The 13,359-nt window shown below is 53.1% G+C and overlaps 1 protein-coding gene across 1 annotated transcript in view; it reads right to left on the reverse strand.

Moving 5' to 3' along the window:
• XXYLT1 (xyloside xylosyltransferase 1) overlaps positions 1–13,359 on the reverse strand; it is a 166,146-nt gene that overhangs the window by 134,895 nt on the left and 17,892 nt on the right. Inside the window, exon 2 of the mRNA XM_045812493.2 lies at positions 2,474–2,621. Within this exon, the coding sequence (XP_045668449.2) occupies positions 2,474–2,621 (148 nt within the window). The remainder of the gene's footprint in view (positions 1–2,473; positions 2,622–13,359) is intronic.

Raw genomic sequence — 13,359 nt, forward strand, 5'->3', positions numbered from 1 at the left:
GATTCTAGTAACTCCTAGTAACTCTCTTCGTAGGAAGTGGACTTCGGGCAGATGTAAAAGCAGAGCTCTGGCAACACACTGTCATTTGCCTGAAGAACCCGAGAAAGGATTCGGTGTTTGGGCACCTCCCCTCCTTCCCCACTGGACACGGCCCTCAAGGGTATGAACCACACTGGGAGGGACACTGGTATCTGATCTACCGCAAGGACAGCAAAGCTCTGGCCACAGCCCCGTCCCTGTAGACACTGCCCCCCGGACAAGGCCAGGCTTCAGGGCAGGGCAGTCAGAGAGCAGAGGGGCGACGGTCTGGGGGTTCCCTAACTCTTGAGGCATAGCTAGCTTCTCTAGCTTCTCCGCCTTCACCATCCCCAAGGAGCTGTATTCCTCCTCCCTCTGGGTGCCCTGAAACATGACCTGGCCTAGAGTTTAGCCCATGCTGGGTAGTGACCTACCAGCTGATGAGGGAGCGGGGAGAAAGAGAATGGAGGGAGGAGAAAGTCGGGCATGCCTCCTCCCAGATCTCCTGCTGTCCCTCACTGGTCCTTCCCTCCCAGCAACTCGCTGCACCAATCACGCACGCAGGACAACAGGGCTGGCCAGGCCCTAAAGGCTCCTCTCGTCAAGATGTTTCAAATTAGATTAATCATGGAATCCTCTGCCCGGACAGAATCCTGCTCCAAAGCCTCATCTATGCAACAGTCAGGATGGGCAGCTGGGCGGGGGGGCGGGCATAGGAGAGAGAGGTAGGATAAAGGTAGAACCCCTCTTTTCTCAGCCCCCCAGGACCGCTGAAACCCACAGGAGGATTCCTGTAGGCCTGGACTCTTCCAAATACAAGACCAGTGCTCTAACCCCTGAGCTATGGAGCCTTCTCCTTGGACTCTTCCAAATACAAGCCAAAATAGCTCAGTAGATCAGCCCCCTTCATTTTCTAGTTGGGGAAACTGAGGCCTAGAGAGGCAAAGTGGCTCAGCAAAGGCACGCAAGTGGCTGGTGGCAGGGCTGGGACTAGCTCCATGTCTATCTCCCCCTAGAATCCAGAACAGCAGGAACACCTTCCTTCCATCTGCATTCCCCACGGCTCCAGCACCAGTCCTACCCAGAAGGACTACTCGCGGCACACTAGAGGGGACAGAGGAGCTGCTAGTTAGAGAAGCAGGCCTCCAAGTCAGACTGACTGGGGCCCAAATCCCAGCCCTGCCACTTAAAAGGCTGTCTAACCCTGGCCAAGTCCACTCCTCGGTCTCCCAGCTATGATGGCGCAGGAGGACTCGGCAAGCTCACAGAGCTGCACTGGCTTCTGGGAAGAATCACAAATGCTAGCTCTTCCCCCACACCCTTCTCTCTCCTTCAGACCCCTCCCTGCTCAGCATATCTCCCTGAGCCTGGCCTTCCAGCAAGAGAACATTCAGAGGCCTCCGTGGTACAGGGACTTGCCTTGTGGAGACAAAGTCGCAGCCACAGTGCCCGGGCTCAGATCCCTGTGGCGTCCAGGGACACTACACTGCCAAGGGGAACCCAGCTTCAACCTGAATTCCCGGCTTACAGGCCCCTCCAACACCACTGGCTCCTGACCCCTCCTTCACTTCTGGTCCACTGGGCAGGAGAAGCAGGTCTCCACCAAATGGCCTGGCTGTCCCCTGAGTGATCAGGTTCTGACCAGTCTGACTGCTGGAAACCCAACCAGTCACAGTTCAGGTCGCAGCTACCCCAAGACCCCGGAATTCCCCTCCACACCCGTAAAAGGCTCAGGTCATGGTTCACCATGGCCAGAAACTGGGGGGAATTATCCAGAGCTCCATAATCAATCAAGGACCACTGGGAGGAAGAGAACCCAGCAGCTTGGTACACCCCACTAGCAAGAACCCTCCGAGGGTTCTAATCCGAGGACGACCAGACCTGTCAGCATTTCCACACAAGCCCAACCTATCACAGACCAATCAATCTCTTCTGCCCCAGAGGGACCAAAGCCCAGAAAATCCTCTGATTGCACATCAAAGTTTCAGAAAGCTCGGAGTTATAATTTGTACCTCTTACATCTAAACCGGATGTTTTAAAGTCAGATAACAAATAAAGTCAGGTACAAACTAGAGAGAACAGGCTCACAGATTTGGATGGAAGATCCTCTAACCTAACCTGCCACTTTACAGATGAGCAAACTGAGTCCCGGGGCAGGGGGCGTTGCATGGAAAAGCTGAGTCAGGCCTGGAGCCCAGATGCCCTGCTTGAGTCCGGGGATACCACACTGCACAACTTCCACTGTCCCCATGAGTGGGGCTCAGCAGCTGTGCACCCCAGGGCCCTGCCCTTGAGTCTCTGTGCAGGGAGCTGTTACACAAAGGGCTGGCCCCTCGCCCTCTCCCTCGTGTCTCAGTGGAGCTCTTCTCTCTGATTCAGGGCACCAGCAGCTTTGGAGCCAGGGGAAGAGACACAAGAGTCCAACACCAGGGCTACCGGCCTGCGTCCAGGTTACCTTTGGGCATAATCTGATGCATGGCGACAGAGAGGAAGAAGATGGAGTCACTGTAGTAGGTCCCTGAGCCAGCACTGAAGTGCTTCTGCATGGCCTCCACCACCGGGAAGAGCTTGTCCGTCAGCACGCCAACGTCATGGAAGACCACCTGCAGGAGGACACGAGGAAACCACAGGAGTGAGCAAGCCCGCTCAGACACCCATAACACGCGCTGCCCCTCCAGGGGTCACGAGCAGGCGGCCCAGTCAAGAGCTAAGACAATGAGGAACCACAGGCACACAACAAAGCCTTGGCCGTGAGTACGGGGACACCACATGGGAGAGTTGTGCAGGCATGCCTGTCGGGGGGCACATAATGGAAGAGGAGGGGGAGCCGTCCCCAGTCTGCTTTCTGCTTCCGAACTCCAAGCTGGGCCACCTGGAAACGCGAAGCCACGTGAAAATGTCTGGTCCCAAGATTCAGGACCCTCCGCGAGTCTGGGCGGCTGGTGCGGGCCCTGGCATCGCCACTCCCGGCGGCCACTCCGTGTGTCCAATGTTCCACCTCCCTGTCCAATAGTGTGGACAGGGCAAGGAGCCCCAGCAGACAGTCCCAGAAAACACCGAGTGCCGCAGCGGACTCGTCCATCAATTCAACCAGCGTTTCCCGAGGGTCCCAGACACTCTGGAGGTGCTGAGAGAGCTCGACAGAATAACCAGGCACCACCTCCTGCAAAACACTTAGGATCTAGAAAGGTCAGCAGCTACTGAACAGAGCTCTGCGATTTGTGAAACGCTTTCAGGCACACCGATGCCCGTGACAACCTAGGACTTAGTAAGGCAGACATCACAAGTATTGCTCTATTATGATGACAAATTATTAAAATTACAAATGAGAAAGCAGATGCTCAAAGAGGTTATGCTTGCCCAAGGTCACAAAGCTACTAAGTAGCAGGGCCAGAACTTGAACCCTGGTCTCTAGATTCCAAGTCCCACGCTCTTTCAGCAATAAATACATCCTCTTCCTTAACAGCAACCCCATCGGCACAAGCAGCAAACAGAACAGGTAAGAGTACTAACAGGACCCTAAAGAGCTGGTCTTCCTAGTCTGACGTTATTCCAGATTGTACATTCATCCCACATGCAGCTACCAAATTACCATGCACTCTGCTCACACAGGTCTCCGTGTGCCCCCCGACATCTAGAACACTCCACCGCACACCAGAGGCACTCAGTAAATACAGCCCAGGCCGGAAGCCTGGATGTTCCCCCTCCTCCAACCTCAGCCCTGACAAGAGATCTGCTGGTGACCCCTTTGACCTCACTTTTGCCCTGGCAGCCGACAGGACAGGACAAGCCTGCGAGGCTGCCACACGCTGGTCAGCCATCACCATATGGACTCCAGGACACCAACAGCTAAAGGAGAGGCCCCGCGACTCCCCTGACTGGCTTGCTTACCTGCTCCGGGGCTCTGCCAGCAGGAGAAAGGACCGGTGTGGGCGGGGCCCCAAGGTTCTCAAGCAGGTGGGCGCCACCCCGTCATCTACCTCTGCCCTCTCTGCACCCCGGTCTCAGCGCCTCCTCCACCCGGCCTGCGCCCCCAGAGCCTTCAGGCATCAGCCGGTTAGAAGAACCACCTCTGCCGGCCCTACAGTGGGGGCCCACTGCCTCGTCCGCTTCTCCTGAGTTTAGGTTCTGCTTTTGGCAGAAACCTGTTTTTGTCCTCACTTACTTAAGTGTTTGCTTTTCTCTTTAAGTCTACTTAGGTTTCGGAAACACCATTACACTGAGAAAAACTTTTATATTGTGTTAGCATCATCGGTCTTGAAACTCTTTGTCTTTTTCAAATTTATCCACATTTCTGTCCTAATGAGCTATTTTCCTTTATCCCGTTCCTGACTCCTTTTTTTGCTGTTTTCTTTTTCATGACTTCTCAACCAGTTCTGCTACTCCCCAATACAGATGACAAATTCTGCCTTTCACCTCCTACACACCCCCATGCTCCCCTCACCCCACAGCGGTGACTTCCTGGCTGTGCAAGCACCACAAACCCTGGTTTCCCACCTCCTGCCCTGTCCCCTCCAAACCAGCCTCTGTTGTGCCTCTCGAATAACTGTCCAAATACCCAAACTCCCTTCTCCCTCTCCTTGGCTTCAAAACCTCCAACGGCTCACTGCCATCGGTCACAGTCCAAACTCCCCAGGAAGGTTTCAGAGACCCGGCACTAGTGACCGCCTATCCCTCGCACCCTCGCGCCCTCCCACCTCTGGGGATTGGGCAGAACTGAACCAGGCCATCCCCACCCTGTCCTATATCCTTGTATATTTGTACCAGCTCTTTGCATCATGGGGAACCCCTCCCAGCCCCCCATGTGTCTGGTGAACTCCTAGCCAGTCTCCCCCAACACTGGCTCTGGCCTTGGCTCCCACAATTCCTCACGTCCTTCTCGGCACCCTCCATCACACCGAGGGAGGCTCCGCTTCCCTGTCTGACTTCTCTACAAGTCTCTGTTTCTATATCTGCTACATGGGGCACTGACTGAGGCCAGACGCTGTGGCTGCTCGGTGCCCCGTGCCCAGCCCCTGGCCACAGGACAGGCCACCACAGAGGTCTGTTGAACTAAATGCACTTCCTAACTTAGTAATGAAGTTACTAAACCAGCCTGAGCCTCAAATACAGAAATGAGAAGACCCACCTCCCATGGTGGCTTTTGGGACCACGTGGGACACGCAAAGAAAGCACCTAGTTCAGGGGCTGCCTCACGGTGCTTATTCCTAAGTATTAGCATTCGCCCCCGTCCCCGTCCTCGGGCCCCTGAATCCCCTCTCCTCGCAGATCAGTCTTCACTCATAAGCCAGCTTCTCCCTCTGAGCCTCATTACACCTCCAAACCAGGGCTGGAAGTAGGAATTTGACGAGGAGCTAGAAGCTGACAAGAGGGCTCTCCCAGAAATGGAAGCCTCTGGGTTCATTAAAAAGAAAGACAGAGAATGGATACGTACAACCAAACACACACACACACGGACACGCTCAGAACAGAGCCTGCCGAAGCCGGGCGGAGGGAGCCCGCTTTCAGCAGCCAGCTTATTCCCCTGCCCGGGCCCCCATCTCACCCCACAGCTTCACGGGAGACAATTACATCCTATCAGCATTAATAGATTTATGAGGACAAACTGTACTCAGTACATCATTCCAAACGCTGCACACTGAAGCACCCGCTCCAATGAATATTTCATTTAATAAATCTACTTAAAGATAAATTAATATGTTCCATGGACACATAGCAGGAAGCAAACCACAGACACCACAAGTGTGAGTCAAAACACCCAGGCCTTCCAATGTCTACAACCACTTTGCAAACTGCGACCTTCCTAGGGCAGAGTCGGAGTTGGGCACACCAGTCCGGCCCAGGGTCTGGTGCCCAGCAGGCAGCAGTGAGGCAAGAGAGATGGAAGGTGCAAAGTGGGGGGGGGGGGCAGAGAAAAGGTCACCCCTCCCACCATTCCTCCCCCCTTCAAATCCCCAACCTCAGTTGAAGGCAACTGGCCAACGAGAAGACCTAAAACAATGCTTTGGTTTGCACCAACTTGACTATACAATTTTGGGGGGTCTTAGATTAAAAAGTCAAATCACTATCTGTAACTTTTATAAATTTATTTATATATAAGTACTTAAAATTATAATCCTATTAAAGTACTATTTTTCCCACACCCGTCTTACAAAATAATTTCTTTTTGAACTTTTCATGTGCGTTCTCCACATTAGTGCCTTTATCAACCCAAGTTGAGACATTCAGAGCCATTTGCTGGAACACATCATCCTTGTCATCCATGTAAGATGTTGGATACAGCTCCTTGTGAATTTATGCAGGATGGTGTCATTGGAAATGGCATCCCAACCCATGAAAATCCACGTTCATATCATCAAGCCATTGGTTTTTTTCATCGGCCTATAATTACATATTTGTAGCCACTTACTATCTTCCTTTTATTAGTGATCTTTAAAGGCTCACTTATATCAATATTCCACACTCGTAATTATGAAATCAAACCCCAGGAATGATGACCAAATCTGTGTTAAATTTCTTTGTCTCCTTTTATGTTTAATTAATTCTGTCAAGTGACTTCTAGAAGCACTTAAATTCAGTAATGACTGAGGTTGTTCCAGGCTAAGGAGTTCTCAAGCTGTACTTCGTGGTTCAAATAAAACATGTAATTGAGAGAGCACTGTGTACTAGAGACTCTGGAAAGACTCAGCTCTCTTGAAAAGGGCAAACTGGGGATGCGGGCAGCGGGGAAGCTGGCCTGGCCTCACAGCCACCATGCACAGCACATTCTAGACACTTCCAATATGAGGAGACCAAAGCAACCAGAACGGCAGAGTCTGATGCCAGGTGCAGACGTCTTTGCCAGCCCGGCCCTGGGCTCTCAGGCACAGACAGGCATGAAGAGCCAGGCCCCAGCTCCCCTCAATGTTCACTGAGGACATAAAGCAATGCCAAGCCTCAGCTCAACTTGGTGGAGGAAACTCATTGATCATTTGGCATGCCCCACTGGGAGTCGGGTCACACCATGATCTGGGAGCCAAGAAACAAGGTGACGGGCTGGCTCTGCACACAGACGCCAGGTTTCCAGGAAACACCAAGGTAAGGTCTGCTTGAAGAAGAGCAACTAGTCCAGCCATGGACAGGATGGCGACATCACCACCCCATGCTCAGCTAGAGGCTGTCCCCAGAACTGCTGCTGGAGAGCAGAACGACAACACAAAGCTAACATTCCTGATGCACCTGCCACAGGCTGGAATCTACGTACTACAGGAACAGCAAATGTGTGTGTCCGCTTGCCCCGAGGGGCGGCCTGGAGCACTGGGCAGGAAGGCCTCTATAGCTGTGTCAGGACTCAAGCCACCGCCAGCACCAGTGTCCACCAGTGTCCATCAGGCAAACTCACCCCCCAGTGCTGTGGGTACCCTGTTTCAGTTCCTCCCTAATGTGACTTCCGTCACTTCTGCAAGATGTCCTAGATGGAATTACTTTCGCCAGGCAGAAGCACAAAACAGCTGAAGAGGAAAAAAGAAGCCTGCCCGTCTGATTTCCAAAGAATTTCCAACATCCATGCTCATGACCCACTTTACTAACGGCTCAAGAGCTAACGCCGTCCTCACTACAAGGTGTCCAGTTGCTACAAAACATCTAGTGTTGTTCCCTCCCCACTCTCCTCTCCACTTCACACTTACTGCACTGTCAGAAGCTTCCAGATAACCAGATCTGCTGTTAATGTTCTGGGACTCCTACAAGATTCCCAACATTCCAGCAGATTCCATTTCTCCCATACCTCCATCTGGCCAGTATAGGGAGGACATTAAGACAGACAGACAGGCCCAGCAGCTATGGAAAAGGCCACCTGCACGGGCCGGTGGGGGGGGGGGGGGTGACTGAGGGCCGAACCACATCAACCAGCAAGCTGCAGCCACAGTCAGGAGGGGAGTCGGGGTCTGAGGGTCTCCAACTCCAGAGTGCAAAGGCTGTCGCTGGGGAGTCCTACAAAAATGCAGATTCCTGGGTCCTCACCCCAGACATCATGAGTCAGTTTGCAGGCGGGCTCAGGAATCTTCGTTCGGAAACCACCCCAAAGTGATTGTACTGCAGGTGGTCCTCAGACACTCCAAGTGCCCCACTGGACTCAGTGCCAGTCAGATGGCCTCAGGGTCCTGGTGGGGTTCAGCTCTGGAAATCACACTGCAGGAAGGCTGTGGGCAAACTTCCACGGCATGGCCAAAGGAGAAGACCAAGGTGGCAAAAGGTCCAGAAGCCCCTCGCCCGAGGAGCAGCTGGCGGATCTGCGGTGGGTACGCGCCCCGGTGGGGTGGAGCAGAGAGGACTATATGATCTCACACGTGTGCCAGATCATTCTCTCCAGCTCCTCCATCTCTCCCCACTCATGTTTTCACCACCTTTTATTTTCTTGCCTGGAATGGAGAGAGGATAAATGGCAAAGGTTAAACCCCTACCCCCTTTTGAACCTCGATTCTCTGTTGACTAGAAGCCTCTAACAGAGGAATCGAGCATCGGCCCCAAGTTAGAACAGGCCACCGTGATGGGAGGAGAGAAGAACCCAGGCTGAGGAACTGGACACAGTGCCCTGTGTGCCCAGTGTGGCTGCACCCACATTTCTCACCTCTCGCCCCGTGTTGCGCACCCCACCTCCAGTGGTAAGAGGGTCTCTCCGGCAAGCAGGTAAAGTGATGAAGACCTGACCAGCTCAGCAACCCAGAGAGGCTGTGTACATGACAAGAGCAAGGAAAAGGCGGGTGGTCTGTAGGTGCTCTGCTCTGCAGACCTTCAAACACCCAGGCCCTCCCAGGGAATTTCCAGGATGACCCCGGGGGACTACGGCAAACCACTGGGACAGAGCCGCGTCCTTGGAAGGCAAAGAAGGAGCTGAGAAAAGACGAACACATGGAGAGGGGTGGAGAGAGACAGAGGGAGTGGCCCAGACGCTCCTTCAAGGCTGACTATGAATGAACCATAAGGCGACTCCAAAAGAAAAATGGAGGCGAGGGGACAGAAAGGTCATTGTTTTCTCCTGGACTTGGGAAGTGTTCATGACCAGCTAACAGCAACATCAGACTGTGGCTTCATGGCCTTCCAGATATCCTTGACACAGCTGAGGGGCACCAGAAGCAGAAATCCATAATTCTGCAGCACGGTGCAGCCAACCGCCCCAGCCCCAAGGCCCGTCTCACGTGTCACTCACCCACCGCCTGCGGCCCTGGTCTCTGGGCTCCAGCGCCCTCCTCTCAGCCCTGAGCAGTCATTCTTAAACACCAGTGCCTCAGTCACTCCCCTCCTTTTCCAGCACTCACTAAAGAGCACATCTAGTGAGCTCTTCAAAACAATCCTTACACAGCAGTTACAATCGTCCCTTAATTCGCCTCTTTACAAATGATGAGGTTTGGTTTTTTACATATAATGCTAAACTTCCTGACAGTACAAGCCAATTTTCTACAATATAATGTTTTCCACCTCAAAAGGTAAGAGAAGGCATGAGACAGAAGGAACACGGCGGAAGGATGGAAGACCCAGAAGGTCAGAGAGAGAACGACAGCAGCAGGATTGTCCTGGGAAACCTCAGGAGGAGCTGTCTGGTCTCTCTACTCACCCACAAGTCCACGGACTGTAGACCTGGCCGGTCTTCTTGACCAGGCTCCCTGACCTGTTGTCATCTCCCATGACCTATGACCTCCCAAAGAACACTGCAGTTCCACCAGGAGTGACACCCAAAGGCATGCACTTAGCCGGTTCCAGCTTCAACCTGGCAGGCAGGAAGTAGCCTCAGGTGGGGGGCCTGCCCCACGCTTACTACCCCCTCTGCCCCCCTCCCCGAGGTCCGCACTCCCCTGCTGGCTCTCTGGGACTGGGACACAGCTGGAGCCCAAGCAGGGAGCCACGGTACCCTCCGAGCTCGGAACAGTCAGACTCTAGGACACAGGACAGCCTCCACCATTTGCCGGCTCTCCTAGGTTCCAGTGCTCCCCGAGATGCGGCACACACCCATGGGGGAGGGGGGCAGGGTACAAAAGAAAATTCTAAGAGGCACACAGATCAACCACTTTAATGCTCATGGACTGATTTTCCTATGTAAAATATGAGAAAATTAGCAAAAACACTTCAGAACTATGATTTCACAGCTAATACCTAAGGAAAATTGAGGAAAAGGATGTAAAGAAGAAGAGTCAGTTTAAAATACACATTGAGTAGGTAACGCTGCAGGCAGTTATGGGATTTGGGCAAAAAGCGTGAAGGAAACATTCAAACGACCCGACACGGGAGACATTGTTCGTGTCCATCACCTTTTTTGGGGGTGAGGTGATGGTTTAAAATGGTGAGCACAGCACTGAGAGCCAGGAGGTGTCCGCAGCGGGAGTGCCGGCCTCCCCCAAGGTCGGCCCCGGCGGGCGTCGGAGCCGGGTCTCCGGCAAGCCCTCCCGCAACCTCACGCCCAGAGTCCCCCCCACCCTCCTCTCCCCCACCAGCCAGGCTGGCAACTGCGCATCACCGCACCACAAGGAAATGAGACGAAACATGTGTCAGGCAGCCACGTGGACAAACACGAGCTCATCCAACCCTCGCCATGTCTGTGCCCTTCGTCAAAGGGATGTTTACTGTCCAAGGTGACCCACTGGATGGCCGAGGCCCAGATCTGAGCCCAGGCCTTTTTGATTCTAGAATGCGAGCCAGCTGTCAGTCCCTGGGGACGACCCTCACCCCACCTTTCTTCTTCTTTTAGTCCCTCACTGAGGGCAGAGCCCCCACTAACTGGGGGGTGACATGTTTCCAGCCCTCCAGAGGCCAAAAGTCTGGGTGTGAAGGAAATCTAGTGTAGAAAGCCTCATCGTGTTCCTAACCCAGTAAGCACCCTTCTCCTGAAGGGTCCCAAATCCCGCACTCCCCACCCCACAGCTTCCTCTCTCCTCTTGGCCAGGATACTGGCCTCCTAACAGGCCTCGCCCTCATTCTGTCCTCCACACAGCCTCCAGAGTGGCCCTTCTCCACTCAAAACCCAGCCACAGCTCCTCCCATCACCAGTCAAAGCCAGAGTCCTCACAGGCACTGAGCGGTGCCTGGGTCTGCGGGCCTCCTGCAGGGCCTCCCCAGCCACTCCCACACCACCACAGGCAAGGCCTTGCTGCTCCCCGCACACGCCAGGCAACCTCCCACCCTGGCCTGCACTCTTCCTCATGGCTGCATGGCCAACTCCACGCCTCAGGCCCCTGCTCAAAAGCCACCTCCTTAGTGACAGTGTCCCTGCCTATCAATTAGCCATCACGACTGCCCCACACTCCGAGGCCTCTCACCCTGCTAACATACTGCGCCATTTACCTCCTAGGACACTGCACAACTTCCTCATTTGCTTATCATGGAACAAGGAGATGAAATGAAACCTAGCCTTTTCGAGCCCCTACTTCATGGTGTCCCAGGCAGCAAAGCAGAAATGTTATTAGCTCATTTACTTCTCTTCCTGCCAGAACATAAGCTCCAAAAAGGCAGGATATTTGACCTGTTCTGCCTCTCTTGTTCATTGATACACCCAGTACGTATCAATGTCCTGGGGTAGTGCTGGCACCTATTAGACACACAGGTAAGTATGGCTCAGTCTACATGGACCTTTTTTTAAACATGCTCATTGCAAAGAAAGCAGTGCTCCTTTGTTCTGGCTTTCCTAAGTGTCCCCCAAGGACCAGCTGCAGCCTTTGGCTTCCCCTCTGTCGGCATTCCTCTGCTTTGGCTCTAAGCCCCTGGGGTCCAAGGATCTTCCCTGAAACTGTATGAGAACACAGACCACTTCACAGAGGAGATGGATTCATGCCACAGGGAAGAGACCAGTCATCAGGGAGCACCAGGCCACTGCCGCCCTGCAGGCAGCCCCCCCCCCGACCCCCGCTCAGACCCGACAGCTGCCCAAGGCTCACGCCTCGCAGCCCATGCCCAGGAACATGGACTTTGCTAATCATAAAAGCACAAGTGGATAGGCAATACACGTGGAGCCAAGAGCTCACACGGGTCACTGTCCAACCCTCCCATTTCAGACAGGGAAACTGAGGCCCAGTGAGGGGGAAAGGGCTATCCTCAAGTTACACAGCAAGTCACCGCCCCAAAGCCAGGCCCTGTGCCTTCTCAGACAGCTCTGTGGCAGTGGAAGCGAGACTCGGGGAAAGGCCAGTCCACCTCTAGCTGGAGGCACCCTCCTCTCTGCTCTCAGCTCCAGAGATTCTGAAACACTGGGGAAGACTGGTCCAAGTCTCGACGTGACCAGAAAGCGTGGGATGGTGCAGAGGTCACTCAAGGTTGCCCTGGAAGTTTCCCTCCTATCCTATTCCCCACGTGGCCCTCAGGTTTCCACCTCCTGACACAAAGGCAGGAGGACCCGCCCCAAGAAGCGGGAGCCTGCACACCAAGTGCTTGGGAGGGCGGGGAGTGGGCGGCAGGAGCGCCGCCCTGGACAAGAGCTTACGGCACTTCAGACAGATGCCCAGACTCCTGGGCCGGGAAATGCCTGGCCAGGTGTAGGCTCTGGAGGAAGCCAAGCACGTGTGTGTATGCAAACACATACCTAATGCTCACTGCAGCAATGTTTGCGTGACAGAAAGGGAACAACCCGGCCACCTCTAGTGGGAAAATGGATAAACAGGTCTACGCATAATGAAATCCTACACAGCAGTGAAAGCGAACAAACAGGACCCACATGTCAACTTGGATACATCCCCAAACCACAGGTTGTATGAAAAAAAGAAGTATCAAGAGAATATATGAGAGTATTTTTATGACTGTGTAAAGGGCGCCTGGGTGGCTCAGTCAGTTAAGTGTCCGACTCTTGGTTTCAGCACAGGTCATGATCTCAGGGTTGTGGGATCGAGCCCCACATCGGGCTCCATGCTCAGGGCAGAGTCTGCTAGAGATTCTCTCTCTCTCTCTCTCCCTCTGCCCCTCCCCCTGCTCATGCAAACATGCTCGGTCTCTCTCTCTAAAATAAATAAATAAAATCTTTAATATAACTGATTAAAATATAGAAAGCAATAAAAAATGCACATATACATTTTTGTGGGCTCATATATATGTCATAAAAGTACAAAAACACAAATTCCACAAAGCTTACCCCCTTCTTGGGTGTGATAATGAACACCTTGGGAGGGGTAGGATAGGGAAGAAGTAGGAGTGGGCTTGGGGCTAGATCTATAATATCTTGTTTCTTTAAGAAAAAGAATCTGAAACAAACACAGAAAAATCTTAGGTGCTAACATCTACCCAACCTATACAATAAGAGCATAATCCATTACATTTTCTCTGGATTTTTCTATATTTTGGTGTTTCATAACTTAAATTTTTAACGTACAAAAAAAATAAAATACT

The sequence above is a fragment of the Ursus americanus genome, chromosome 4 (assembly GCF_024610735.1).
Source record: "Ursus americanus isolate L20-20 chromosome 4, mUrsAme1.1.p, whole genome shotgun sequence".
Lineage (NCBI taxonomy): Eukaryota > Metazoa > Chordata > Mammalia > Carnivora > Ursidae > Ursus > Ursus americanus.